This window comes from Lepidochelys kempii, chromosome 10, assembly GCF_965140285.1.
Source record: "Lepidochelys kempii isolate rLepKem1 chromosome 10, rLepKem1.hap1, whole genome shotgun sequence".
In the NCBI taxonomy this organism is placed as follows: Eukaryota; Metazoa; Chordata; order Testudines; family Cheloniidae; genus Lepidochelys; species Lepidochelys kempii.
This window is the reverse complement of record NC_136389.1, coordinates 4,011,444-4,037,889: the sequence shown is the minus strand read 5'-3', so window position 1 is coordinate 4,037,889 and position 26,446 is coordinate 4,011,444. Positions and strand designations below refer to the sequence as shown.

Genomic DNA, 26,446 nt, shown 5'->3' with positions numbered 1-26,446 from the left:
CGTGTCTGAGCAGCACTGAACTGAGAACCTATGGACTCCGTTCCCAGAAGCACCACTTTGTAAAGTGTTTGGGTGCTGCTACCTGGGGCAGAAGTAAGATGCTGACTCCCCTCCTGTGAATTTTTCAGATCTTAAAGTACGTAATGGTATGTAACCACCTGCTGCAGCTGCAGGAATGCTGGTGTTTCCCGGTGACATATATGGAGCCTCATGTGACCTATGTTGAGTCCATGCGTCAGATACGTGTTCAGCCACAAGGAAGTGAGTCTCTTTTACGTGGAGCAAATTCTGTATTCATTTTAAAGTAGAACATCTATCAAAGATCTCAAAGCTCCTTAATGAAGTAACATTGATTAATTACCCCGCTATCAATTTGTTATCAATAATCAAAACCGGATATTTTTCAGAGGTTTGAATTTACTCAGTATTTGAAGTTGTCAAGTTGGACTAGCTCTGAAGCTAATAGCTTTCAGACCTTTCTGTTGTACTTGTGGCACAGTACCTCCTAGATGCATCCTTCAGACAGTGGTGTATATGGATTGCTAACAGGCAAAGAGGATGTTGTGGCAGCTTCCAACAAAAGCATAGCAGACATTTACTTAGCAGTCAATGGTTTTTATTTGACATTGTCATTTTGAAGAAACATTTCCCACAGTTACAAAATAGGCTATTTTGTTTGCAAATGTAACATTGACCAGAAGGCAATATTTTGATGCATTGGTCCTGATCATCCATTGCTACAAAAGCATTATATAGATTTCCCCCCCCCCCCAAACCCCACCCCTTAACTAGCTGATAGGGTTCTGTATTAAGCAGCTTGATACTATTGCATCATTGTGAGACTTAAGGCAATAAATAAGAAACCATCTCTTGGTGACTATAAACACAAAATATACATTCAAGAGTATTTATTAGTTAGGGATGCAAGTCAAATGTATTGCTGTTGACAAGGAGTATAATCTCATGACTAATAGTTCTGGCTGCTGCTAAGCTCAGATTTCATATACTTGCTACCTCACCTGTGACACTTCAAGGAACCCCATGTGTGTGTCTAAAAGCTCCATACAAACAAGTGCTCCTATGAGAACTATGATAGCTTCAAAGCTGTATGACTGAAGTGTCTGGCTTTTCTGAAACACCTGTGTGGGCTCTAGAGCTGCTCCACCTACTGGGATCCAAGAAAAGTAGCAGGACAGTTGTCCTAACCCATCTTTGCTCTTCTACAGTTAGAAGAAGCACTGGTAAGACTCATTCACACTACCATACACACGCGCACACAGCTAGCTGGATAAGAAACTCATTCACTTTAAGGCCTAACTTAAGAAAAACCTGGCTCTTCACATTGGGAGCATCCTAACTTTAACCTTTACTGCCACCTATGAGCTTACTAAAGGCTGTGCAAACCGCTTTGGCTTTCAGTTCGCCATCATCTCTTGTTAACTTGTCCCTGTGTTAACTGTGTTCAGTCAACTTCCTCTAACACCGCCTATTCAAGGCTTTTGTGGGAGAGGGGAGTCTAAATACACTATCTACTGTAGCCAAACTAAAGCTGACAACAAGCGTCTCATTTTTGCCCTTTAACTCTTAAAGGTTCTATTAGACTTTCAGAGCCCTTGGCAATTAACTGATACATTCAGCCGTAGTACCTAGTCCTTGCAGATACCATTTAGCTCTTGGAAATTCCAGTTGATTGAGAGGCCTCTTACCTCAGAGAGATATTAACCATCCTCCAATACTATGTTTTTAATGGCTGTCATCTCTACAGCCTGTCCTAGATGAGACCACGTGTTTAGTGGCGCTGTAAAAGTGGAGTCTTTGGCTGGCCAGTTAATTCTGTTCCCTGCATAGGGGTCAGATCCCTAATCGGAACAACTAGAGCAATGCTGTCTAGTGTAGTGGGCAATTGTTTTAATCCATGTGGGAAGCTGTTAGCAGTCCTGGTGTCATATGAGCATGGATATTTATAATCAGGGAGGATCATTTTATTGTGTTCTCATCTGGCCTGGCCTCATATGGTGGTCTGCACTCATAAACATTCTTACAATGTGGGAGGGAGACCCTGTGGTAATGATATTTTTTTCCCTGAGCTGCACTCCAAACCATCCATCCTCCACGTCCTATCTTCCCAAATGGAAAAGGGGACGCTAATTAGTTTGCTAAGCTGGCAGAGGAAGCTTGCAGATAGGGGGTGCTAGTGGCCATGGGAATGCTGGGGTGCAACAAACTTGGGAGGGTATCATGTTCACTGCAGCATTGGGTGGGGGGAAGTGTCTGTCTTCATTGTAGAAAAGACCTAAGTGTGGGAAAAAGTTCCTAGAGCTGGGATAGGAAGGATATTCAAATAGTGAAATTCCCACTAATATAAAACTAGACCTTACCTTATGTAAGGATCCTAGGGGCACTTGTCTGTCTTGTGCTTGCTTTTCCCTCATCTGGACATAGTGGTGCTAATTCCCTTATTTGTTAATCATCAAAACTCATCTGATTTCTAGAACCGTTTCTCCTTTTGAGGCTAACCTTCCCCAGATCTAGACACTTCTTACATCAGAAGGTGTGCTGAATGTAGAAAATGGAATTTAATCACAAAGAATCCGTTCTGAGATGCCCTATTATCCCGTTACCACTTGTTCTAAAGAAAGCTATAGCAGGCATGTTGGAATGTTTGTTCATTTTAAAAGGCAGCAGATACTTGAAAATCCTTCCTTAATACAGTAATACTGGTAGAAGTTAGCCTTTACCTCCAGTCCTTTCACACCACTTAATTCTCAAACCTTTTCTCCAAGAACCTCCAAGACTCCCTTGAAAGAGTCATCAATTAAAGGCAGAAGAGGGACCATTAGACTTAGGCTGACTGCGTTACACAGGCCAGAGGATTTCATCCAGTTACCTCTGTACTGAGCCCAAAGCATTGGTTCTGTCTCACAGCCTCCCCGTCCCTGCAGTGAGGTGAACAAGTAATACCTATGGTACCGCTAGGGAAAAGGCCTCCTGGAAATTGTGACTTTGCGCAAGGTCACACAGCACATACTGTAGGCCTAGAAGGGCTGAGTCCTGGTTACTGTCAGTTAAATCACACACCCCTTCCCTTCTAATTTGATAGAGGAGCCTGTCTGCTTCATTTTTTTCCCAAGCATGGGGAAAATCAAGTGATTGTCCAGATGGCACTAAGGCACTTCTGTGTTTATATGATACACCTCTCCTCTAATGCTGCTTTGTCTCCAAAGTCGGGCATTGGGAATCTAGCAGAGACTTTGTGGTGAGTACTTAAACGGTGGCCATGCTGCTTGTAAAAAGTAGAGGGAACTGGGGTTGTTAAAAAGCCATGGTTAAATAGTCTGAATGTGCCTCTCCTCCCCCTCCCCCCCCGACTCAAAAAAAAAAAGTCCAAGGGCAGATGGATTGCAGTAATAGGAATATTAAACCATTTTTGTCTAGAACATAGAAGGGTTAATTGCTGTAAACTCAATAGCAAAACCTGCCCCTGGCTCTGGGTTCAGTTCTTGTAGCTGAACTATCCTGGAACAGTAGTGGTGGTGATTTTGTTGGCACTGTTTTCCTTACTGACACTAGTACCTGCAGCTAAGGGATGGGTACCATTAACGTCCACCTGCCGTTTTCCAACTCTTATCCTCCCACTCCAGATGCCACTTCCAAAATTCCAAACACTTAATGTTTGCCCCAACCACAGCTGTTCCATCACCTATGTGAAGAGTGCCTGTGGTTCCTGCTTCCATTTCCTTCCATCTGTACTCTACTTACCCCCGGCTTTCTGTTCTTTCATGCCCTTCCTATCACCACCCAGCCACCTTGCCGTTGTAAAGAGAACTTTCTTTGTACATCACGCTAATCCCTCCCCCACGCCCTCTGCAACATCTTGTCTAATTCTGTCCTCCACAAAACTAGTACAAAAGTACAATAACTTCCATGGATGTAAACCCGATGGCCAAGAAACCCCACGCGTGCTGCTCAAGTCTCCACAGAGAGGGAAGCAGGTGGGGAGTGCAGCACAAGGAAAATCAAGCTGGATACAATCTGGGGATTGCTGGAATACAACGCTGTGTGCAAACCATCTCATGCACACAGCAGGAGAAAGGCATCAGGAGCTGGAGAGTGAGAACAAGCAGCAAAAAGGTCAGAACTAACTCCAATGGAAGTGTCTTTGGGGAAACCCTATCTCTAGCCTTTGTAAAGTTACTTAGCTAGAAAGGAGCACAGACTTTTCCGCTTAGGGCTCTCTCCTCCTCTGGATTAGATAGTTGCAATGCTTGGAAAGGAGAGCTCTGTTACAAGCCAAGTGTCTTCCAAGAGCAGAAGCAATGGAGGCTAGATGGAGTCTAACAGGAGATGCTGTACCATGAACAATGGCCCCTGCAAACATTGGCCTTTGGTTTCGAAGAGCTCCATAGAACAATGTTACCTTTCAAAAGCACTGAGCAAGCCAGAGTGGGGAACAACACAGTGCATCGCAAAAGATCCCGCTGTCACTCTCGGCTCCATGGGTTGGGACTGCCGTAGCGCCAGCCCGGCCCACACCTCATCTGGCACAAGAGCACGCACGCCACACGCACTCTGACACCTAATACTTTATATACAATGGACATTCCCAGAAAGAAGCACTTAATACATCCTTTAAATAACTCTGACAACAGTGTTCTGTCTCCTATCTACATGTGTCAAACATGGTACCGATGCTATGAAAATATAGCAAATATATACATTTCAAAACCCCGTATAAATTACTTACAATATACATAACGCGGAATGACAAGGGTGAGGTGAACACGGGCTGGCCGGGGGTTTCCACGGGCACTAGCTGCCAGGGAGGTTTTGCTATTGGTAGCACCACTTACCATAGTGGGAAATAATTTACATAGGCTGTGGCTGCCCAGAATAGGTGCATTTGATTGATTGTTACCCACACCAATTGTCTAAAAGGGAGTGCTGGACAAGTACCTGCCATGGCATATCAAGCGTAGCACAGCTGTAGCTCGATATACTGTGGATTACAGCGAAGTCGGGAGTGGAAGCAGGTTGGAGTAGGAGCGGATACATCTTCCTGTCCCAGACAGAAGCAAATTAAGAACCATCTGCCCCTGTCTCTCACCACCTGCCTCTGCTGGCAGGTGGCTTATTCCCTGCGTCACCTAGTGCGTTAATTTTTTTAATGCATTTGTTGTTCCTCTTTGGAAGCTCCTAAGAGTGCTGGTGAGTAGGTTTGAGTGTCATTGGCTGGCACCCAGCCCCTGAGGCAGGGCTGCTGCTGGGGATGGTTCACTGGGGAAGTGCGTTCACATTACCGTTTGCTCATTTCCGTTTATGATTTTTTTTACACAAAAATACTGCTTTCGTGATATATTATTCCATTCTTGTTAAAAAGGTCGCATGTGTCATTGTTAGCCAAGGAAAGCATTGTTAAAGTGCTCGGCAGTACATACAAAAAAGTAAACCAAAAAAAAAAATTACATATGTCAATACATTCCTTCAACTATAAAAACCAAGCAACCAACGCACCATACTTACCCATTCAATCCACTGGCTGGGGGAAGATCAGTAGCTAAAGGGGAGCTGGGCCGGAATGGAGCCAGCATGCCGGCAGCCCCCTCTTTTAAGTGACCAATTAAAAGAACCCCCCCCCCAGGTCTCCAGTACCTTTTTGGTTGAGCTGTCACTAATTGCCATGTCCTAAGACTGGCTGATCATTGGAAGTGGTGGCTTAATGTGGATTTCATGGTCATTCATATTTTTTAAATATTGAATTTCTTTAAATACAAATAATAGTACCAAATGCTGGAGAATAACACTAGCCAATACTGAAAACTAACTGATCTGGGTGCAGATACTGTCACTCTATATTCATGCCAATACAAATATTGAATTAAATATTCCCCTGAAACCTGTCGTTTTCCTCCACAGTGTGACTAGTCTGTGAATCCAAAAGTCTGTTAAACCTTAACTACTCGCAATTTCAGCTCCTCTCTTCCCGTTTTGGCGCAGCCAGCTGAGCACGGGAAATCCGTCTTGAGTTGCTCCTTGCACCATTCACTTTACTTCGCAGCAGTTCTTGATAAAACAACTTAACAATAACAGGCCTCTGCTTTTGGAATCTGTTCATTTTGTTTGAAGCTAGGGTCACTTAAAAAGAGAGACACTTCTTTTTAATATTGCCCTGATTAATGTTGCTTGCCCTCTTGCTGCCAACGCTAAATATTAGGTGAGACCCCTGCGGCTTCTCTCATCTGGCCTTCTTGGTGAAGCTGAGTCTCTTAGGTTGTCCTGGACTGAAGGGCCAAACAGTCTCCAACGACACCAAAAAGCTGTGAAACCATCGCTAAAGTAAACAGGAAACTGAGGCACCTTGGTAATAGAAGCTGCCAGTATGTACAACACACAGTGGCTGTGTCCATCTTCATTAGGCACTTGGGAGGCTCAAGGCAACACCTGTGTTCTTAGCCGCGTGTCCCGAAGCGGCAGTGATGCTGCTAGCATCTAAGCTGGCCAAGAGCCCGGGAGGGCACAGTGGCTCCCCAGTCCTTGGTGTGGCGTGAGTGCGTCAGCTTTCCACGCCGGTTCCCTGCAACTTCCGTTTCTGACTCCGAGTTGCGGTGGAACCTTCCCGGGCCACGTTATGAGGCTCTCTCTGCCTTCCCAGGGGAGGGACAGTGAGGTATTTTCCCAGAGACGCTGCACATGGTCTCCAGTTACTTGATGCTGGGGTGGACCTTGTTCTTTGCCCGCAGTGGCTTTTTCTTCCTGACCACTGGTGCCGTGGTGGCATACGTCTTGTGCGGGGAGAGCAGAGAAGAAGCCATGCTGAGGCCCCTACTGGCCCGGACTATCCGGCTGGGCGCACAGCCCGTGCTGCTCTGTAGGGCACCCAGGGCGCTGGTGGGATGGGAGGGCAACAGAGGGTCTCCGGGAGGATGCAGGTCGGCGTCGGAAAAGTTCTCAGGATAAAGTCCCTGTCTCCCCTGATCTGTGCTCCCCAGGTGGTACCGACTCAGCAGGTCCTCAGTCATCTGGATGTACTTCGTCCTGGTCCTCCTGCTCTGCGAGTCCTCCAGCTGCTGCTCCATGCGGTAGACGTCCTCCGTCACCTGGTTCACTCGGTCAAACTGGGCCAGCAGCATCTCGAAGAGGGAGAGGAGCCGCTGGACATCAGCATCCACCTCTGAGCTCTCTCTGGTGCTCAGCACCAGGCTGAGCCCGTCCAGCTGGCTCGAAGAGGTGGAGGCCCTGGAGCTGTCAGAGGCTGCGCTGGGGGTGGGACCCCGGAAGGATTTGTCACTGGAGGACCGGGATGGTAATGGCTCCATCCCTTCGAACCTCACCTTGTGCCGAAACTGGAAGGGAAGCGAGAGCGAAAGAGGGTTAGTGCAGAAAACAGGCACTCGTGAACCCTTGCCTGTCGCCCCAGGGTGGGAGCACCCCCTGCAGGCGCCTGCTCCAGGCCAGCAGGCAGGATGGGGGTGAGCTCTTCACGTCAGCCTTGAATGACTGTCTCCAACTGCAGAGTGCTCCCCACTTGGCCTGGCCGGATGGTGGGGTGACCTGAATGAGAAGAGGGGCGGGGTTTATATACCCACCAGCCTGATTAGAAACCAACTGAACAGTGGGGGTGGCACAACATGGACATGCGGGGGACAATGCTGGGGGCAGTCTCTGCTTCTGCCAGCCAGGACACGAGCATTGCCACCAGTCCTCTACCTGGGACACCAGCTATTGTTACCAGTCCTTCCGCCTCCTGCCAGTGATGGCCCCTGTGACCCATACTGCTGTGAGCAGTGGCCTGTCACCGTTTGCCCCCACCCTGCTGCACAACTGCAATGGGGGAAACAATCAGAGTGTTTGTGTCACTGGCCCCCACAGCCCTGTGACTGCAAAGGCCAGCCGAAACACTGCAAAACCATGCATCCCATGTGGCCCACAAGGGACCGGGGCTCCTGGCTGGCCGTGACCCACCAGCCAGGAGGACTGGGCCTCCCCCTGGCTAGCACACTGCACAGAGGTGGAGGGTGGAGCCCTATGGGACTGTGCACCTACTTCCTTGACTTTGCTGAAGCCCATCCAGAGCTTCAGCCTGCGGACGAAGAGCTCCACCATCTCATAGTCCTGGGGCTCGAAGGCCGGGCGGTACAGCTCGAAATTCATCTCCCGGTAGCGGTGGACAAGCACCGCGGCAAACAGCCTCAGCACGATCCACATCTCCAGCACGATGTAGCTGGCGCAGAACAGGTAGTACAGCCCCGAGGGCTCGGGCAGGCAGAGCCGGAGGTTCACGCTGCCGCGGACCACAGCCAAGAGGAGCAGGAGGCTGCTGCTGAAGCTGCGGAAGGATTCCGAGCAGGAGGAGAAAAGCTGCGAAGGAAACGCAGGGGTTGCAATGAAAGGCCGTTGTCTCAATGGCCGAGTGGCCATACCCTGCCTTCAAGACTGCCTTTCGGTCCCAGACCTCCGAGCGCCTTGCAAAGGCAGGCAAGCAGCAGCATCCCCAGCTACACCACAGGGGCTTAGGAGGCGGGAGCCCTGCTCCATCTATCAGCTACAACATTGATGGGCTGCCCCTGTGCCCCCTGCCAATGGGGCCTCAAGGAGTTCTTGGAGTTCCATCCCCATGGTCGCCTCAGCCACTGATGACTCTACTGCAGGCCAGGAAGGGGCCAACTGCAGTTTGGCCCCCTCAGCTGAGCCTCACTCACCAGAATGCTCTGGCTTGGATCAGAGCTGAGGTCTCTCTAATGAACCCTTCCCTTTGTAGCTAATCAAGTCTCCTCTCCCTCAGCAACGCCCAGCTTAGGGTGAGTCTTGACTGTGTAATAAACATTTACCAGGAAGCCAAGCTGGGTATAAGCAAGGATGAGCAGCGCGAAGGCCAGCCCGGCAGCAGCCAGCTCCTTCGTGGACTTCTGCAGGGTTTTGCCGAACACAGACCATTGCCGGACAAAGCGCAGCTGTTGGGCAGCCTGAGACCAAAGAAGAGAAGCCAGGTTTATACCCGCGGGGATCAAGGAATCTGCTGCATGTGTTTCTGGGGTAGTGTTCCACCCTGGGGCACTGTTGCAAAGAAACAGACACTCCCTGCCCGGTGTTCAGGGTCCACTTGCACTGCTTGCATGTGGTTGATGAAGGTCCAAGTACCCTCAGCCTGTTTTCGACCCCCGCCGTTAAAACATCTGCACTGGCTAAAGCAGCCCTCGGATGGGGGGTTCGAACTCATTTAAATAAACACAGCAAACTTCAGAAGAAGAAGCGTGTGCTGCTCCTGCTGGCCGCCTGGGCAGCCATTGCGCTCTGCCAGTCTGTTGCCACGTTGGTTCCCCCCCCCAAACTGTGTACGGGTGAAGTTTTTATCAGTCAAACGGACCTGAGAGCCTAAAGCTGCCTGCATGGCCCTGCGCTTTAGACTAGAGACATGCGACCTGCGCTGTCTCTCCCCTGTGTGAATGCTGGGGGTGTGAACTAAAAGGTATCTAGTTCGTGTTAATGCTTAGTAATGTGTCGCTTAGCCTCGTGCATCCAGGCTCTGGTTAAGGGGTGGGAGGGGAGGACGTTTCAGAATCGAGGGTCCCTTGCAGAGAACGTCCTGTCACCAGCCCTGCCTGTTTATAATAAGGGAGTTCTAGTTTGAGTGCTACTTCCTCATCTCAACCGTAGCAGCATGGTCTAGGGCAGGGGGAGGCTTCAAAGGATAAAACCAACCCCATGTGTGGCTCTCTGCTGGAGCACAGACCAGTATAATGGCCAGGCTGCTGGTGTGTAGAAACTACTGGCCCGGCATGCTGGCCTGCATTATTGTCGCATTGTGTGGGTGTGCTCCCCCACCCCCATTGTCTCTTGTCTGACCCTGTAAGGTCTAAGGGGTAGGGAGTATCTTTGTTCTATTTTTACAGCACCTAGCGCACATTTCTGGAGGTATGGTTAGCGTCACCAGCCCTTTTCTGAACAGCTAGTTTGCAGTTGCACTTAAGCTACATCTCATGACCATTACTATTCATTAAATACAGCTGGGTACCAGGGTGCCACATACATAAATCTGGTGAAGAGAACATGGTCAAGTTCATCTCCTATACAAACTGAGCACTATGTAATTTAACCCAGGTTTATAGACCAGAATATTATAAGAGTTGGTGTATTGCATTATACTGTCTAAGGGCTCATGGACAGATCTGCTAAAGTGCCCAGTACCAACAAGTGGAATCAGGTTTTGGGAGGGGCTGGGAGCTGAGCTCTTTTGACAATCTGGCCTGCGAAGCAGAGGTCTCCTTTGAGAAGTGAGCGAACCTGACTCCACGTTTGTGTTTCACTGGTTCCATATCAGTTTGGTTGGTTTACACAAATGGGGATCTGATGGTCACCCTTGCATCTTCAAGGCTGGGTTTCGGAAAGCGAGATGGCTGCCGTTCCTCAGCTGTACCGCAGTATCTAGAATCATACGACTGGAAGGGACCTCAAGAGGTATCTAAGTATCTAATACTAAGTGTTATCTAGACCATCCCTGACAGGTGTTTGTGTAACCTGTCTGTTCTACTCTTAATAAAGGAGAGACAAGGATCTAATTACTATTCATGCTCTGGATCTAACGCTGCACAGGAAAGGAGACTTGGGACAGGCATAGCTGACTCAAATGTTGCCCCATCTGCATGACGTGCATTTTAGACCTTGCACTACCTCACAGCAGGCCCACTGCCATACCTTCACAGTCAGCAGGAAGAGAAGGGAGGCAGCCAGGCTGTTGAAGACTGAGTTGAGGAAGGCCACCTGGTGAAAGCTGGTGAAGCCCTTGCGGTTCTTCAGATAGTTTGCCCACTGCTGGTCAGCAATGGTGGCTTGGCTTAAGTGCACCACCACGGTGCAGGTGGTCAGAAGGATGAGCAGCCATTGGCTGTAGCTCCCAAATACGGTGAAGTAGGCCCTGCCTTCCTTCTTGATGAAGAGGGACTCGGAGACCACAAAATAGACCACAAACACCATGAGGAAGACCTGTAATGTAGGGGAGGAGGAAGAGTTCATCCAGAAAGAGGTGTTCAGAGTGGGGCAATGCTGATCACCCAGGGCCTCAATTACAGAACTGCAGTGCTGGCCCCTTGGAGCAGTGGCAGGGCCATTGTCCCGTGATGGCAGAATGGGGTCCATACTACTGGCCTTTAACTCCCATGATGATGATATGGCTGCAACCCTGCCACCAAAACTTTGGGCCAAACCAGTCCCTGGTGTAACTCTGCTGACTTGCTGGTGATAGGTGAGCACTGGAGAGTGAGGCAAGGCTCTCCCTTTCTCTGGCGCCTGAGGGGCCAAGGGTACTGTCACTAGAGCACTCCCAGCCGAGAGAGCTAACTTAGGACTCACTTTCGAGCAGCGGTGCGCTAAGTTCTTGTTAGACCCTCATGGCCTGCCCAACCTGGGGTGGATCAAAGCACAAGGCTCCATGACTCTCTCCCAGTCCCCTAGGGCAAACTGCCCGGCTGGAGGCTCCTGGGAGGTTGGGGTTTTGTCTGTCAAAGGGCCTGACCATGCCACAGCCCTAAGGTGCCTCCCATCGGTACATAGGCCTCATCTGTTAGCAATCGCCCATAAGAAGAGAGGATGAAACGTGTTTGGATTCTGCCTGAGGGGGAATTTTTCCCTCTCCCACCCAAAGAACACTCCTCCAAAAGGGACGTATTCAGTGACGGTATCCCTTGTACTAGAAGTGGTGATGGGCGTGCAGGCTTTGGGCCCAGCAATGGGGGTGGGAAACCATCATAGAATATCAGGGTTGGAAGGGACCTCAGGAGGTCATCTAGTCCAACCCCCTGCTCAAAGCAGGACCGATCCCCAATTAAATCATCCCAGCCAGGGCTTTGTCAAGCCTGACCTTAAAAACCTCTAAGGAAGGAGATTCCACCACCTCCCTAGGTAACGCATTCCAGTGTTTCACCACCCTCCTAGTGAAAAAGTTTTTCCTAATATCCAACCTAAATCTCCCCCACTGCAACTTGAGACCATTACTCCTTGTCCTGTCAACAGCTACCACTGAGAATAGTCTAGAGCCATCCTCTTTGGAACCCCCTTTCAGGAAGCAGCAATCAAATCTCCCCTCATTCTTCTCTTCCGCAGACTAAAGAATCCCAGTTCCCTCAGCCTCTCCTCGTAAGTCATGTGTTCCAGTCCCCTAATCATTTTTGTTGCCCTCCGCTGGACTCTTTCCAATTTTTCCACATCCTTCTTGTAGCGTGGGGCCCAAAACTGGACACAGTACTCCAGATGAGGCCTCACCAATGTCAAATATAGGGGAACGATCACGTCCCTCGATCTGCTGGCAATGCCCCTACTTATACATCCCAAAATGCCATTGGCCTTCTTGGCAACAAGGGCACACTGTTGACTCATATCCAGCTTCTCATCCACTGTCACCCCTAGGTCCTTCTCTGCAGAACTGCTGCCTAGCCGCTCAGTCCCTAGTCTGTAGCGGTGCATGGGATTCTTCCGTCCTAAGTGCAGGACTCTGCACTTGTCCTTGTTGGACCTCATCAGATTTCTTTTGGCCCAATCCTCCAAGTCAGCCAGGTGACTCTGAGCCATGGGAGCAGGAGGCAACTATTCTCCTGAGCCAAAAGCACAACCTAAGGGGGTCCCCGACGGCCCTTCCACAGCACAACTGTGAAGCGCGTCTGGGAAACAGGGTCATAGCAGCAAGCAGAGCAGGGCCGAGTAACTCCCTCCGATAGCCAGATCCCAGTGATGTCCATCCACTGCGCTAAGGTTGCGACTGCGAGCAGGGCTGCCAAGGAGGGACAATGGTACCAGGACCCTGAGCGCAGGGGCCCCGCAAAAGCCTGTAACTGGGCTGAAATGGGGGCAGGCCTAGCGAATGTGATGGGAGCCCCAAATTTCTCTCCACAGGCCTGACTGAGAGGAGCAAGGTTGCTGAACTGACCATCATGACAAGCTGCAGCGTGACTCCCCCACTGAGACGCAGCAGGGGGAAGGGCCCAACTGCGATGGCGGCCACTGCTCGCCCCGCCATGGGGAACTCCAGGCGCAGGGTGACGGCGGCATGCAGGTCCACGCTGGGGTTGTACTGCGTCAGCTCCACAAAGACCGCTCTGCTCCTGTGGGGACAGAGAAGCGGGCAACAGTGTCCGTCATGTCAGGTTACACCATTTTATAGGGGCGAGAGCTGCCAGAGCAGCTCAGGGTCTGTCTGAGGCAGCACCCGCCCTGCAGCTGGTGCGAGGAAGGCCAGGTGTGCATCTCCGGGTGCACCGTGAGTGGATATGCCGCCCACCAAGGAACCACAGAGGGGAATGCATCCTGCCTGCCTTGGTTGGACACCGCCTGACTGCAAAACCAAGGTGAGGGAAGATAAAGGGGGTCCTCTGGCTGAATAATGCTCCCCTCCCCCCGCTGAAAAAAACACTTCTAGGCTTGGCAGACACCACCTCAACTACCTGCACTGAAAAATTCAGATTAGGATTCGGGACTGTTCCCAGGTTACAGCCAAACTCAGGGCTTCCCCCTCTGCTGCCTTGCCAGCTGCTTACAGGTTGTTGATCCAGTTGTTTTGTTGAAGATAGTCCACTTGCGCTCTGCTCTCTTCCAGTGTGGCTCCTAGCTCCTGGATGTAACCTCCGCTGTCATACATGGAGACGTAGCCCCAGTACCAGACTCTGAAAAAGAAGAGGAGCCACTGGTTGCATTTTGGGGGTGGGGATTTGCTGACCGGGCCTCATAACTCACGCAAAGCCAGGAGGAGTTGTATTGTTTTACTTTCCATGCAAACGGAGGATTTGAACTGACGTACGGTAAGCGTCTTATTTAGTGCATCTAGGGCGTATGAGAAATTACAAACAAAAACTGTACCAACTTAAATGGCCCAAAACAGGCCGTAGCCCACCCACACCCCCCTCCAAACCCATCTTGAAACACACCTCCCAGAAATGATCCAGAGCCAAACAAATGCTAGAACCGAAGCTAAATGAGCATAGACCCAGTTTTTATACCTGTTTCCTGAACCCCTCTAATCAGCAATAACAGGAAGCTACTACCAATATGCAAATTTTTCCTTGCTGAGGTTTTAAATTGCTCTGTAACCCACTCCTGCTCTTAAACAGCAGTTTTGAAATATCAGTACCCCCAGCACGTGCCCCCACTGCATTGGCAAAGTACCTCACGGTGGCACTCGTTTGCACACACAGAGCTCCACTCTATCTTCCATGCAGTGTGTGTGCCACAAAATTACAAATGGGGCTGCATGACTCGTGCCAATCAAACTGCTACGGAACAAAACCAGCTGGCTGGTGATCAGAACAGCACTAGGCCTTCCGTATTGTTCATTCGGTTGGCTCTCGGGGGCAGCAGTTGGCTGACTTGACATGACAGTTGGAAACGGAGTGGCTGTAAGAGCCCAATGCTGTGATTGGATTTTGCGGCCAGAACAGGAAATGTACGTGTGGAATGCGCAGCTTCGTACCCTGCTAGGTCAGGCGGCGAGTAGGACCACGGCTGTGTCAAATTTACAGATACCCTCTTCCAGCCAACAGCATAATCGGCAGTATTAAAGCCGTTAGACTCATACGTGCATTTCTTCGCAGCGACAGATGCATCCGTCCCACTAAAGAAATCATGGATGGTATCCGTGCATTCTGCTGAAAAGAGGCCAGTATCATGTTAGCTTGGCGGTGACGAGACATGAGACTGCCTGTGCTGGGGTGTTTGCACCTATCGGAAGGGGTTCAGGTACCTTGGAAGGGGTAGTTAATCTAGTGGACTGCATCTGGGGGAGGCTGGATAGACAAGTGCTAATGGAAGGGGAAGCTCAGCTGAGCAGCTGTAGCCTGCACTGGTACAAAGCTAGCAAGCTGAGACCAGAAGGGGTTGTTGGGGAAGGAGGCTGCAGTCACTCCCTGGCAGCTGGGAGCTTGAGTTGGACCCCAGGAGTGGGCCACAACACCAAGAAAGAGAAGGGAAGTAAGAAGGAGCAGAGGGCAATAGCAATGAGGTTTGGAAATAAGCAGACCATCGTTGCTGGATAGCAGGTCCCTGTGCTGGAACCCAGAGTACTCGGCAGGCCCGGGCTCCCCTGCCAACCACTGGGGAAGTGGCACAGACCAGAAATTACAGAATACTGCCGGGTGGATTGTCCAGTGGGACTTAGCGACCCTGGAAGGGGAAAACTACATAGAGACTTGGCTGGAGGGCTGTCACAAAGAGAGAGCACCCTAAGTTCTGGAATGGGAGATGGGCCACGGGGTGAGCGAGTGATGGAAGGGGGCGCTGTTCCAGCTGAGAGCTGTTCCCCAGACCCAGCCATGAGGGGGCACCACAGCAGTGAGTAGGGAAACCCGTTACATGGCCATATGAACATCCCAGTGCAGAAAGCTATTCCTCTACATTGTGTCCCTCCCCCTGCTTCAGTTAAACCCTCCATTCCAGTTCCCCCTTCCCCGGCCAGACCTAGAGAAGGGAGCAAGTCCATATCATTTATTTATAAATGCAAAATCCGTAACTGAGCTACTGGGCTGAGCACAGGAGAACGTGAGTCATGTGGCTCAGACTTTGCTCCTCAGCTCACCCCGTCCTGATGGCCAACCACCCTTGCTTGTTGCATCCTGTCTGAAATTGGGCAGGGCCCGGGTCTTTGGCTTTTGTACAGTACCTGGCACATGCTCTTGGGCGTAAGGATAACCAGGAACCAACCTGCAGCCTCGCTGGCCAAACTTCTGCAGAGAACAGTGGTGTGCAAGCTGGCTACTGTGGGGCTAGAAAACTAGAGCTGGCTCTCAGCTTTGTCCCTCCCTGTCGCATTGATCTGAATCTCTTCTGTGAGGCGCCATTGCTCCCAAACCAGGGATGCTGGCAGCCACGCACCTTCCTGCAGGCGGACCTGACGCAGCCGTGGCACTCCCAGCATGGTGCTGTAACTCTCTTGCCCCGACTGGTTATTGTAGAGAGAGGGCAACAAGACCTGTGACATCCACGCCCAAAACTCATCGGATCTGTGCACGCAGGGAGGAGAAGAGAGGAAGGTTAATCCGGTCAATACAGAAGAAAGTGTCTCCACTCAGCCCAGCCCCACGCCCAGCTCTGGTCCTGAGGAGTTCTCTACGCCAAGGGGATGATCTGAAAGCTTGTATCCTGCCACTGGGGGGAGACTGAGCTTTGGAAAGGTGACCTCCACTGCTATTCAGTGGCCCACCAGCTCAGCCAGAGGCAGGCTTTATCCTCCAGACTATTATCCTATACCCTGAAAGATCACACAGTATAGATGTTTGGGACGCAAAAACCCTACAAGGTAAAACTAGTCCCCTGCTTCAGCATATTCTTACAGAAGATGGAGCTGAGAGAGACCATCAGAACATCTGATCTAGTTCCAGGCCAATGCACAATTGTTCTCCAGTGTTATACTAGAGTGATTTTATCCAGCCTCACTTCAAATGAGCGAAGAAATGAGGATTCTATCACTTCCTTTGGGAAACTAACCCACAGCCAAAGTGATCTGGCCATTAGATCAAATTTTTACTTTTGTTCTGCTGCATCCCATTGCCCTTTCTCCGTGTCGCTCTAACCTCACAAAATAAGTGTCCCACAGAAATCTTTTGAGCCTGATTCTCATTTACATTAAAGCCACTTCACAGCATTCTTGTGGGGTAAAGAGGCCTTCAGTGGGGTGTAGCCATACATATGCTCCCATGGCACAGCCCCTTTCCACTGCCAGTGCAAAGTAAACGTGAGCCAGGTCCCTCTGTAACTAGGAGCTGAGTCCGCTCTCATTTGACACCACTTTTAATCCCATGTAATTGTGCTGATGTCCGTGGGATGACTCCTGACTTCTATCAGTGTGACTCAGATGTAACATGGATTCCTGCTCTCACTTTGCCAAGTCTCATTTGTCTGTAGAACAATCAAGAGGGCTGACACAAGGACAGAACTAATTCCAGGAAAGCAGCTCTGGGGCCGTTCTGGTCAACAGGGATGACGACATCCTGAAAACTCCACCAGGAAATTGTCCTCTTGCTACAAGCCTCAAAGAATGGTAGGGTTTAGTATTTATAGAATAGATGATTATTTTTGGTTTTCATAAGCCTCTTTATTGCTAAACCTTCTCTAAAGCTGCGGTTTTTAAAGGTCGTCTCAGTCTGTCCTGATGCTGCAACTCTGAATTCATTGCTCAGATATCAGAAAGAGAAGTATAAACTGATTCTCTCTCTCCCCCGCCCCCCCGCCCCAATTTCCAACAGTGGAGCTCAGTCCTTTAGAAACATTAATGAATTAAAGTTCACAGAACCCCTATCCTCATTTTACAGATAGGGAAATGGAGGCATCAAGCAATGAAAGGACGTGCCCCCCAGGGAGGGTGTGATGGAGGCAGAACTAAAACACAGATCTCCTCCTGAATTCCTGCACTGGGTGTTGGTCACAAAACCATCCCAAGGTGAATTTCTAAAATTAACATCTGGCAACTCAGACACGTACATTATAACCTCAGCACTGAGGATCTGGTACACCCCTGGGTGCCTAATGATGGGAGAAGGAACCCGAGCAATACAGTTAGTGAATGTCAGTCTCTCCTGTCTTCTGACACCATGAGACTGGACTCACTGGTGACTATCCCATTCAAATGGGAGTGGCGAGGGCTGTAGTGACCACAGACTATTCGGCATTTGTGTGTGTGTAATTTGTGACCGGTAAAGAAACGCATCTTCTCACTGACTTCCAGCGCAAAGCCCCACAGTGTTCAGCCTGAGGCTGCCTGGCCCGGAGGATGGAACAACCGACATGGCTTGATGCTCCGAGTCCCACTCGGGCTTCACAATTACCTCTTGACGCGGAGGAATTCCTCACCACCGAGCTGCTGCTTGAGGGAGCTTTGCAAGAGGAAGGCCCTGCCGTTGCGGGAGGCGTCGCCATAGTTGGTGAGCAATGTCACCAGCAAGAACAACATATAGATGAGGAAGCTCTGGCAAGCAGAAAACAGAGACATGCGGTCAGAGGACTGCTTTCAGCCTAGGGCACGGTGCCTACCTTGGTGGGAGCAGGGCAGCTGAGTACATGAAGCAAGCTGTCCTGCGCCCCAAGGGCTGGATCCTGCTCTCCTTGGATGTCAGGGCAAGACCCCCACTGGGAGCAGAAGCAGGCCCCAACATACTGGTTTGGTGTTTTCCCATATGGGAGCTGCTGTTAAATGAAATCCAGACCCAGCCCATGGCCTTGTAACAATTTTTTTTTTTCCCCAAACCAGCCAGCCCAACTCCACATGTTCAAGTCAATACAGATTACACAACATCCCGGCCCGCTCGGTGCTGGCAGCGCTGCTTATGTAACAGCTTCCCATTTAGTGGGGCTTTTGTTCTTGAAAGGGATAGCGCCCAGTTCAACACAGCACAGCTTTTAAACCCCGGGAGTGTTACTAACACCAGCTGGGAGTATTAACAGGGAAAGATCTTTAAAGTGATGGAAGCTCCTTTTCACAGCCAGTTGGCTGTCCGCATTTCACTGGGCTTGGATAACGCAAGTGGCCTGTTCCGTTTTCTTGTGCCCCAGGCCGGAGCTGTTGTGTTTCCAGCACTGCAAGGGAATGCTTTGACCCCAAAACCAACTGATTTCACAGGGAGGAAATAGTTCCATTCCTCTTAGCTTTGGAACCCTACCACCTCGCTCAGACATAACGCTTTTCATCCACAGATCTCAGAGTGCTCTAGAAAGGTGGTCAGGATCATCACTCCCTTGTGCAAATGGGGAAACTGAGGGACAGAGCTGGGAAGGGACTTGCTCGAGGTCACTCACCCGGCCCTTGTATAAGCCACGCAGGCAGGCTCAGTTAGTTTCCTTGCTTTGTTCTCCTAACCTGATACAAGGTTCGTCACAGGAGTGTCCTTTAGGTCCGTGGTTCCTAACCCTTTCAGGGCAGTACTATTGCAGTGGTGCTCACGGGCTAGGCTGGGCTGCTTGCAGTCACAAAGATGGTGTTTGGAGCAGCCCATGTTCCATGGCAGGTTACTGCCGGCACACCCTGATGCCAGGAGGGCCCAGGCCACACCCTGGGGCCAAGCTCAGAGTCTCAGTAAGGTAGAAAGCGGGGAGGAGTCTATGGATTCCAAAGTCAGGAGGGACCATAGTAATGGGCTAGTCTGACTTCTTCAATAACACAGGTCAGAGAACTGCCCCCCTGCTATCATTCCTAGAGCAGATCGTTTAGAAAAACATCCCATCTTGATTTCAGAATTGTCACTGATGGAGAATCCACCACAACCCGTGGTACATTGTTCCAATGGTAAATTCCCCTCACTTGTTAAAACTTGACACCTTATTTCTTGTCTTTGTCTAGCTTCAACTTACAGCCATTGGATTGTGCTAAACCTTTCTCTGCTAGATGGAAGAGCCCATTATTAAATATTTGTTCCCCATCTAGGTACTTAGACTGTAATCAAGTCACCCTTAAACATCTCTTTGTTAGACTCAAGGAGCTCAATCTATTTAGCTTATCACAATAAGGCAGGTTTTCTAATCTTGTTTAAGCATTCTCATGGCCATTCTCTGAACCCTCTCCAATTTATCAACATCCTTCTTGAACTGTGGACACAAGAACTGGACACAGTAGTCCAGCAACAGTTGCACCCAGTCCAAATACAGAGGTAAAATGACCTCTCTACTTCTACTTGATATTCCCCTGTTTATGCCTCCCATGATTGCATTAGCCCTTTTGGACACCTTCAGTTGATTATCAACCCCACCCCCAAATCTTTTTTAGAGTCTCCACTTCCCAGGATAGAATCCCACATCCTGTATATTCTTTGTTCCGAGATACAGTTACATTTAGTCTATTAAAATGCATATTGTTTGCGTGCACCCAATTTACCAAGTGATCCAGATTTCTCTGTATCAGTGACCTGTCCTCTTCATTATTTACCACTCCCCCAATTTTTGTGTCACCTGCAAAGTTTATCAGATATGATTTTAGGTTTTCTTCCAGGTAATTGATAAAAATGTTAAATAGCGAAGAGCCAAGAACCGATCCCTGCAGGAGCCCACTGGAAACGCATCTGCATGATGATGGTTCCCCATTTACAATTACATTTTGAGACGTATCTGTGAGCCAGTTTTTAATTCAGTTAATACATGCCACGGTCATTTTATATCATTCTAGTTTTTAATCAAAGTGTTGTGCAGTACCAAGTCAAACGCCCTACAGAAATCGAAGTCTATTATGTCAACGCTATTACCTTTATTAACCAAACTTGTCATCTCGTCAAAAAAAGATATCCAGGTAGTTTGCCAGGTGCTTTACCTTTAGCATCTTGTGAAGAAGTTTGACCTTCCTGGCCTCCTCCTTGGCCTGGAAAAGGGCAAATCCCTGAGGAGGTCGGACTTTGTTGATCTTCTCGGAAACGTGCTCGACAAATGGATACTCCACCAGTGTGTCGTCTTCCTCCGGGTACAGGCGCTTTGCAACCAGTGCGAAATAAAGGGCTTCCAGCAGAACCTGTGACTCAGGAAATCAATGTGCTTTAAGACACCTGTATAGCAACCTCACCAGCACAAGGCCATGTTGGGAAAGTCCTCACCGTTCCCAACATGGATTCAAGCTTGAATAGAGGAGCCGGCCTCGACTTGGATCCATGCGGCTTCATGGCTGCCGACCATGGGGCTGTGCTAACAAATTTCTCCTCTCTGAGGTAGAGCCTGTCTGGCTGTTGGCATCTGAGGTTTATTCTCCATTTGCCCCATAGAATTGTGCCGGGGGTGGGGAAGAAGATCCATATTTTCCTAAAGCCAGATGCTGTACAGCCTGATACACAACAGCGATAGAGGCTCCAGCTTTACACCTCTATAATTTCCACAGATGCTTCCCTGCTGCAGGCAGAGAGATTGAACCATTTCATGGCCTGCCGAGGGCATCTCGATGCCAGTTCAATCAGGGCTGATCCCCTTTCAGAAATCTGCGGTAACTTACAGAGGGGAGTGATCGATAAGGAGATAGAGAGAGAAGCAGGACCCTATGCAGCCTAGACTGGTGGGGACAGAAAATCATGAGACATTAAGCAATTTCAGTGACCTGGAGAAGAAATTACACACACGCTTTCCACACCCATCCTTACCTTCAGAGGTTCCCAGACCAAGAAGGATGCCAGGAAGCTGAATATCCCTGAGATGAGCCACATGAGGGCAACACTGGAGGTGAAGCCCACTCCAATCCACACGGAGACCCCAATGGAGGTGGCAAAGAGGAGGAGGCTCATGGCGTGAGCTAGGTATGAGTACCAGTGTGGCAGCAGGCGCTTCCTGAACGTGTGGTCCACAACTGCAGGGAGCAAAGCAGGGGCCTGAAATCCCACAACAGCGCTGCCAGCAACCGGCAGGGCCAAGCAACCGCCAGCCCCACCAGAGACCTGAGCCATTGTGGGGAGCCCTCAGAAACCTGGGTGTTCTTTAGAAGGATAATCCACATTTCTGTGGCTCCACCACGTTGAATCGACCATATACATAGCTCGCTGCTGAAATGCATCCATCCCTGAAGTGAAGGGCAGTAGCTACCCGTCTGCAAACTGCACCGTGTGTACCTGGGGAAGGGCAGCCATTCTGACCCAGACACTGGCCCTCACTTACCAAAGGCCCAGGGGATCTTTAATGCCCAGCCAGAGCCTTGGCTTAAGGTGTCACTCGAAAGACCCAATCCAAGAAGATTGTTCCGTTCACCCGGGAAGGACAAGGGTGACCCTGTGAGGCTTTGAACCTGCATGTCACCAGGAGTTGACTCTCCTAACCGGCTGCTTCTGCCTCTAACCCACCCTGTCCAGGAGGGGCTGCTTAGACAGAGAGATGCTTTCATCCAACCATGTGACTAAGCTGTACAAATCAGATACTACAGTAGTTCAGGCAAAACCAATGGATGGATTTTAATAGGCCCCAGAGCCCCAGCTCTGTGTTTAGTTTTCTGCACTGAGAAGAGAGGCTGTAGTGCAAGAAATTCCTGGGGGGTGTCTGAAAGCAGGACAGCTCGTGCTAAGAAAGCCACTGCTCTAAGGTCCTTACCAGGACTCTTAAGTGGAGAAGCTAAGAACCTATCACCACCCATGACCTGTCTCCATCCGTTCAGCTTTTCACCTCCTGGCCATGGGAGAGGCTTGTCTGTAGGGAGACGGTGTGAACTCTTTGTTTGCCCATGTTATACGTCACCGCATGAAGTCTCCTTTCCTTCTCCCTCTCTCTTGTTTAACTGGTTTGAGTTTTCATTTGAGTTCTAACTCCCTTTCCCCTGTGCTGACATCAGGACCCTCCCCTACCTTCAGGTCTAATTAGTTCACTGCCGTAATGTGCTTCTGAAATCAATCCCCCTGTGGGAGTGGGGAGTGGTGGCTTTGTTTTTGCACATGGTAGGTAAATGCCTTTGAGCATGAAATGCCGAGTTAGGGCTTTTCCAGAAGGGGTTTTTATGATGATTTTAATGAGAGCACAGGGAACAAAGGGAAATGGATCCTGAAATGGTAAGGAATAGAGAGCTGGAGAATTGTATGCAACGAGCATGCCCCCTTCTGAACCTGGCTCGTAAAGGGGCGCACATCATGGCTGTCTGTGTTTATCTGCCTATCCACCCCTTATCGCCATAACATCTGAGCTCCTTTCTTCACCCTAGCTTGTTTCAGGGAGCATGTCCTTTGCGCTGGGCACTGACATCAGAGAAGGCCTTGCCCCCCAGTACCTGTCCATGTAGACTTGGCAGATCTGCTCACTTCCCTGGCAGGGGCTACCATGTTCTGCCCTTTCTCATTCAGCCGCTGCAGCATGATGGTCTCTGTCTTCTCCCCAAACACGCTGGATCTGCCAGGGCAAATCAACGTTATTAGCATGGGGCTTAAACCCGGGTTTGCTTTGCAAGAGGCACTCCATCAGACACACGGGCTTTGCGGTAAGCGAACCGGTGGCAGCCTGATTCGGAGGGCCCCAGAGAGAGGATTCTGAGCCCAAGCAACATGACATTTAATCTAGCACCAGCCGCAGGCAACTCCTTGGCTAATTAGCAGCTTTTCTTCTTTTAAAGGTGCGTGCTTCTTGAGAGAGCCAGTCCTCCCTGCTACTAGCCTGCTCCATAGGGATCACTAACATCATGCCCTGCAATCACGGGCAAGATAAAACTACTTCCTTCCCCAAGTGACGGCAGCATCAGTCAGTGGGATTTGCTAACTTCCCGCTGGGCCACCTGGTTTGATTCATCGCCTGCAGAGAAGGGACGGCAGGAGTGCAAGGCTGCTCAGGTTTCTGCTGATGACTTTCGGAAATTGCTCTTCCAGCAGCCTTCCCACGGTGCCCCAACGCAGATCCCTGCGCAGACGGTTCAGACTGATGGCCTCTTTGTTTTATATCTTATAGGGGCATAGCGAGGCAGAGAGACCCTGATATTTTCCTGTCTTTGCTGGCACTGTTTAAACTGGGCTATAAACCCAGACAGCGGGAGATCGCAGCTCAGCCCAGCGTTGTCCATGTGGAGCTGCTCTCGAGCGGAGCTGACCTGCATCAGCGGCACTCGCTGAGCAGGTCAAAGGAAACCGCGACAGAGACGCTTCTGCGGCCTCTGGAGGCTCCTTCACCAAGGTGCTCGCCGGCAGCGAGGTGGAATCTAGAGTGAAACAGTCACCTGGCGCCCAGCGTTTGGGGCTAACAGGAGGTACGTGAGTGGGGAAGAGCTCTGCCTGCCTGGTTGATACGGCTCCAGGTGTTTGCTTTGTGAATGCAGCTGCCAGCCAGGACCAAAAGACCAGATTCAGCAAAGCTGGTGCAGCACAAAACAACTCCCCCCGCCCGGGGCACTGGAACAGGGCGGGCCAAGGGGCCATGGCCCTCCCAAGTTTGAAAGTGGATGGGCCTGGTCTGTCCACTTTATGCCAGAGGCCCAGTCCCGGTTCCCCTACACGGCTCTTACCCTGGCCCTCCGAGGCCCTGGCCACATCGGAAGCTGGAGCCAGGTTGGGGTAGGAGCCACATGAGGGCAGCAGGCCTCAGGAGCGGGGGTCAGGGGCTGTTCTTGGGTTCCTCCCAAGGTTGAGGGCAGGTGGAGGGGCCTGGGCTTCCCAGCCCGGCTCTGGCTTCTGGGGGGTAGGGCCTCGGGAGGAAGAGGGGCAGGGGTGGGGCCAAGGAGGGGGCAGAGCCTCATGGCCCCCCTCTTTTAGGCAGAATCAGTTGCCCCTGTTCCCCACACTCCTGGCGGGAGGGCAGGGGCCCAGGGAGCACTCACTCACCACACCTTGTTTAAGCACTTTTTTCTCCCTGCATACTTACAGGCCTGAGATCAAGTCTGTTTCGGCTCTGGCATACTGCCCTGTATCCTGGGGGTGGGAAATGCCACTAGCTCCATCGGCTAGGATCTGCCGGATCAGATCTTCATCTGAGAGAGACAGACAGCAGGGCAGGAAAGTTAGCACCCCAACTGCTAACCAGCTCCCTCATCCCTCTCCCTGTTAACAGGGCTGCTAGCATCGGCGCTGTCTTCCCCTTTGCCCACTGGGTGCTTGACCCCCCACCCCAATTCTGGGCCTGCCTTTGCCCCACCCCATTTACCGCCTTCCTCCAAGTCCCCACCCCGACCCACCTCTTCTCTGCCTCCTTCCCTGAGCGCGCTGCGTCCCCACTCCTCCCTCCCTCCCAGAAAGTCCTAAGTGCCACCAAACAGTTGTTAGGCGGCGGGGGGAAGCACTGGGAGGGAGGGGGAGGAGCAGGGATGCAGTGCGCTTGGGAGAGGAGGAAGCGGGGGAGCTTGGCTGCCGGTGGGTGCGGAGCACCTGCTAATTTTTCCCCGTGGGTGCTCCAGCCCCAGAGCACCCATGGAGTCGGTGCCTATGGCTGCTAGTTCTGTTCATAGCACCTCTCAGTGGAATGGGAGAGGGCTTCAGGCCAGTTTCCACATAGGTGAGGGTATCGGGGTCCCCTCCTGCACAGCCTCCTCCTCCTATGGCTCCCCACCATCACTCCTGCACCCAGTGTGAACCTGCTTGGGCACCCTGGTTGGGATGGATGCACGAATTGGGGAGCACCCTCTTTTAGGGTCACTTCAGGGGCTCACGGATGAGGATGCTGGTGCTCCATGACCAATGAGGATGCACAGGTCATTGGGGAATTCAGACACCCTGGGTGTGTGAGTCTCCCCTTGCTCCCAGGGATTTGCCAGCAGGGTAATGCCATGGGTTCAATGGACTCGCCCCCTGGGCGTGAGAGCAGCACCAGGTTCAAGCAGCCCCTGGGCCCCGAGTCCAACCAACCTGCATTCCGTGGGTGCCCATGCTGCAATAGCCCGGATGATGGGCCAGGCGGTGACAGCAAACGGGTCTGCATCTGCAGCTCAGCTGCCCCGGGCCAGCGCAGGATAGCTCTCTGTCGCCCATCTCCTAGGGCGTTAGCTCCTCTGCTTTTACAGGCCCCATATTAAAGCGCTCTGAGGCAAATGCAAACCTGATCCTGGGGGATTTTTTTCAGTTAAAGTGCAGCTCCTCTGCTAAGATGAGAGCTGGCTGCTGGCACAGGACAGTGTGGGGAGGGGCGCAGTGCAAGCCAGGGTAGGAACAGGTCATGCTCAGACACAGGGGAGCAGTGGGATGGCTGAGGGCCACAGTGCCTCCTTCCCATGCCCTGAGTGCTGGGGACAGCCTGCTCCGAGCAAGATTTGCAGCCCGACTTGCTGCAGTCCCGAGTCCTTGACCCACTCTGGTCGCGTTTGGATTCGGACTCCCAACATGCAGAGAAATGGGTCAATTGATCACTTGGGCTGAACCAAATGACCTTTTGCTCAGCCAGGGAGCCGTGGTGCCAGCCCTGAGGAGCCATCGCAGGGTTCCCTGGCCGAAGGAGGCAGCGATAACCCTGCTGCCCTGAGCACAACTCTTCAGTCGCCATCGGCACTAGGTGGGCCGAATCCAGACGCCTTCGCTCAGGCCAATCGCCTGTCTGAGTCAAGGGACGGAGCCCAGGACTTTTATCTTAGCAGTGTCCCCTTTCACCGTGGTCAAGGGCAGGGGTTGTGAAGGCTGGTGTATTGGCCCCAGGAAACGGGAGGTGTCACTGACTTTAGGACCGGAAATAAAGAGGGGTTTTGAGGCACAAAACGCACCCTACTCCGTCTCTGTGTCCAGGCATAATTGCCCAGGGTGGCAAGTGCTAGGCAGGAGGGAAGCGCTTAGGCCAAATGCCCCTCCCTAGCAGCGCTACTGGAGCCAAGCAGGCCCCGCCAGTGCTGCATCACGCTGCTCTCATCCCTACCGGAGGCAGAGAAGTATTTGGTCTGCCCTGGGTGCAGGCCAAGCGACAAGCTGTCCTCCTCAGCCGGCAGGGGCACCTCGAGCCCCAGATGGCGGCTGGCCCGTCCCCGCTTCAGCTTCTGGATGGTGTTGCCCATGATGGAGGGGTCGCTGAGGAGATCTGGCCAGTTGAGCAGGGCCTCGCTGGAGTGCCACCGAATCAGACTGCGGGACGGAAGGCAGAGCGG

General features: G+C 51.2%; 1 protein-coding gene across 2 annotated transcripts in view; it reads right to left on the bottom strand.

The window, feature by feature from the left end:
* Positions 1 to 766: 766 nt before the first annotated feature.
* Positions 767 to 26,446, bottom strand: part of PKD1 (polycystin 1, transient receptor potential channel interacting) — a 138,927-nt gene continuing 113,247 nt past the window's right edge. The window contains exons 33-46 of one of the 2 annotated variants that reach the window (XM_073361700.2): positions 26,221 to 26,423; positions 24,250 to 24,355; positions 22,676 to 22,794; positions 21,075 to 21,277; positions 20,264 to 20,458; positions 17,796 to 17,935; positions 15,847 to 15,974; positions 14,450 to 14,624; positions 13,521 to 13,646; positions 12,914 to 13,088; positions 10,690 to 10,977; positions 8,826 to 8,960; positions 8,041 to 8,355; positions 767 to 7,340 (exon numbers count right to left, since the gene is read on the bottom strand). In XM_073361700.2, coding sequence (XP_073217801.2) covers positions 6,699 to 7,340; positions 8,041 to 8,355; positions 8,826 to 8,960; positions 10,690 to 10,977; positions 12,914 to 13,088; positions 13,521 to 13,646; positions 14,450 to 14,624; positions 15,847 to 15,974; positions 17,796 to 17,935; positions 20,264 to 20,458; positions 21,075 to 21,277; positions 22,676 to 22,794; positions 24,250 to 24,355; positions 26,221 to 26,423 — 2,950 coding nt within the window. In that variant the 3' untranslated portion in view covers positions 767 to 6,698. The remainder of the gene's footprint in view (positions 7,341 to 8,040; positions 8,356 to 8,825; positions 8,961 to 10,689; positions 10,978 to 12,913; positions 13,089 to 13,520; positions 13,647 to 14,449; positions 14,625 to 15,846; positions 15,975 to 17,795; positions 17,936 to 20,263; positions 20,459 to 21,074; positions 21,278 to 22,675; positions 22,795 to 24,249; positions 24,356 to 26,220; positions 26,424 to 26,446) is intronic. The other variant, XM_073361701.2, reaches the window with a different exon arrangement.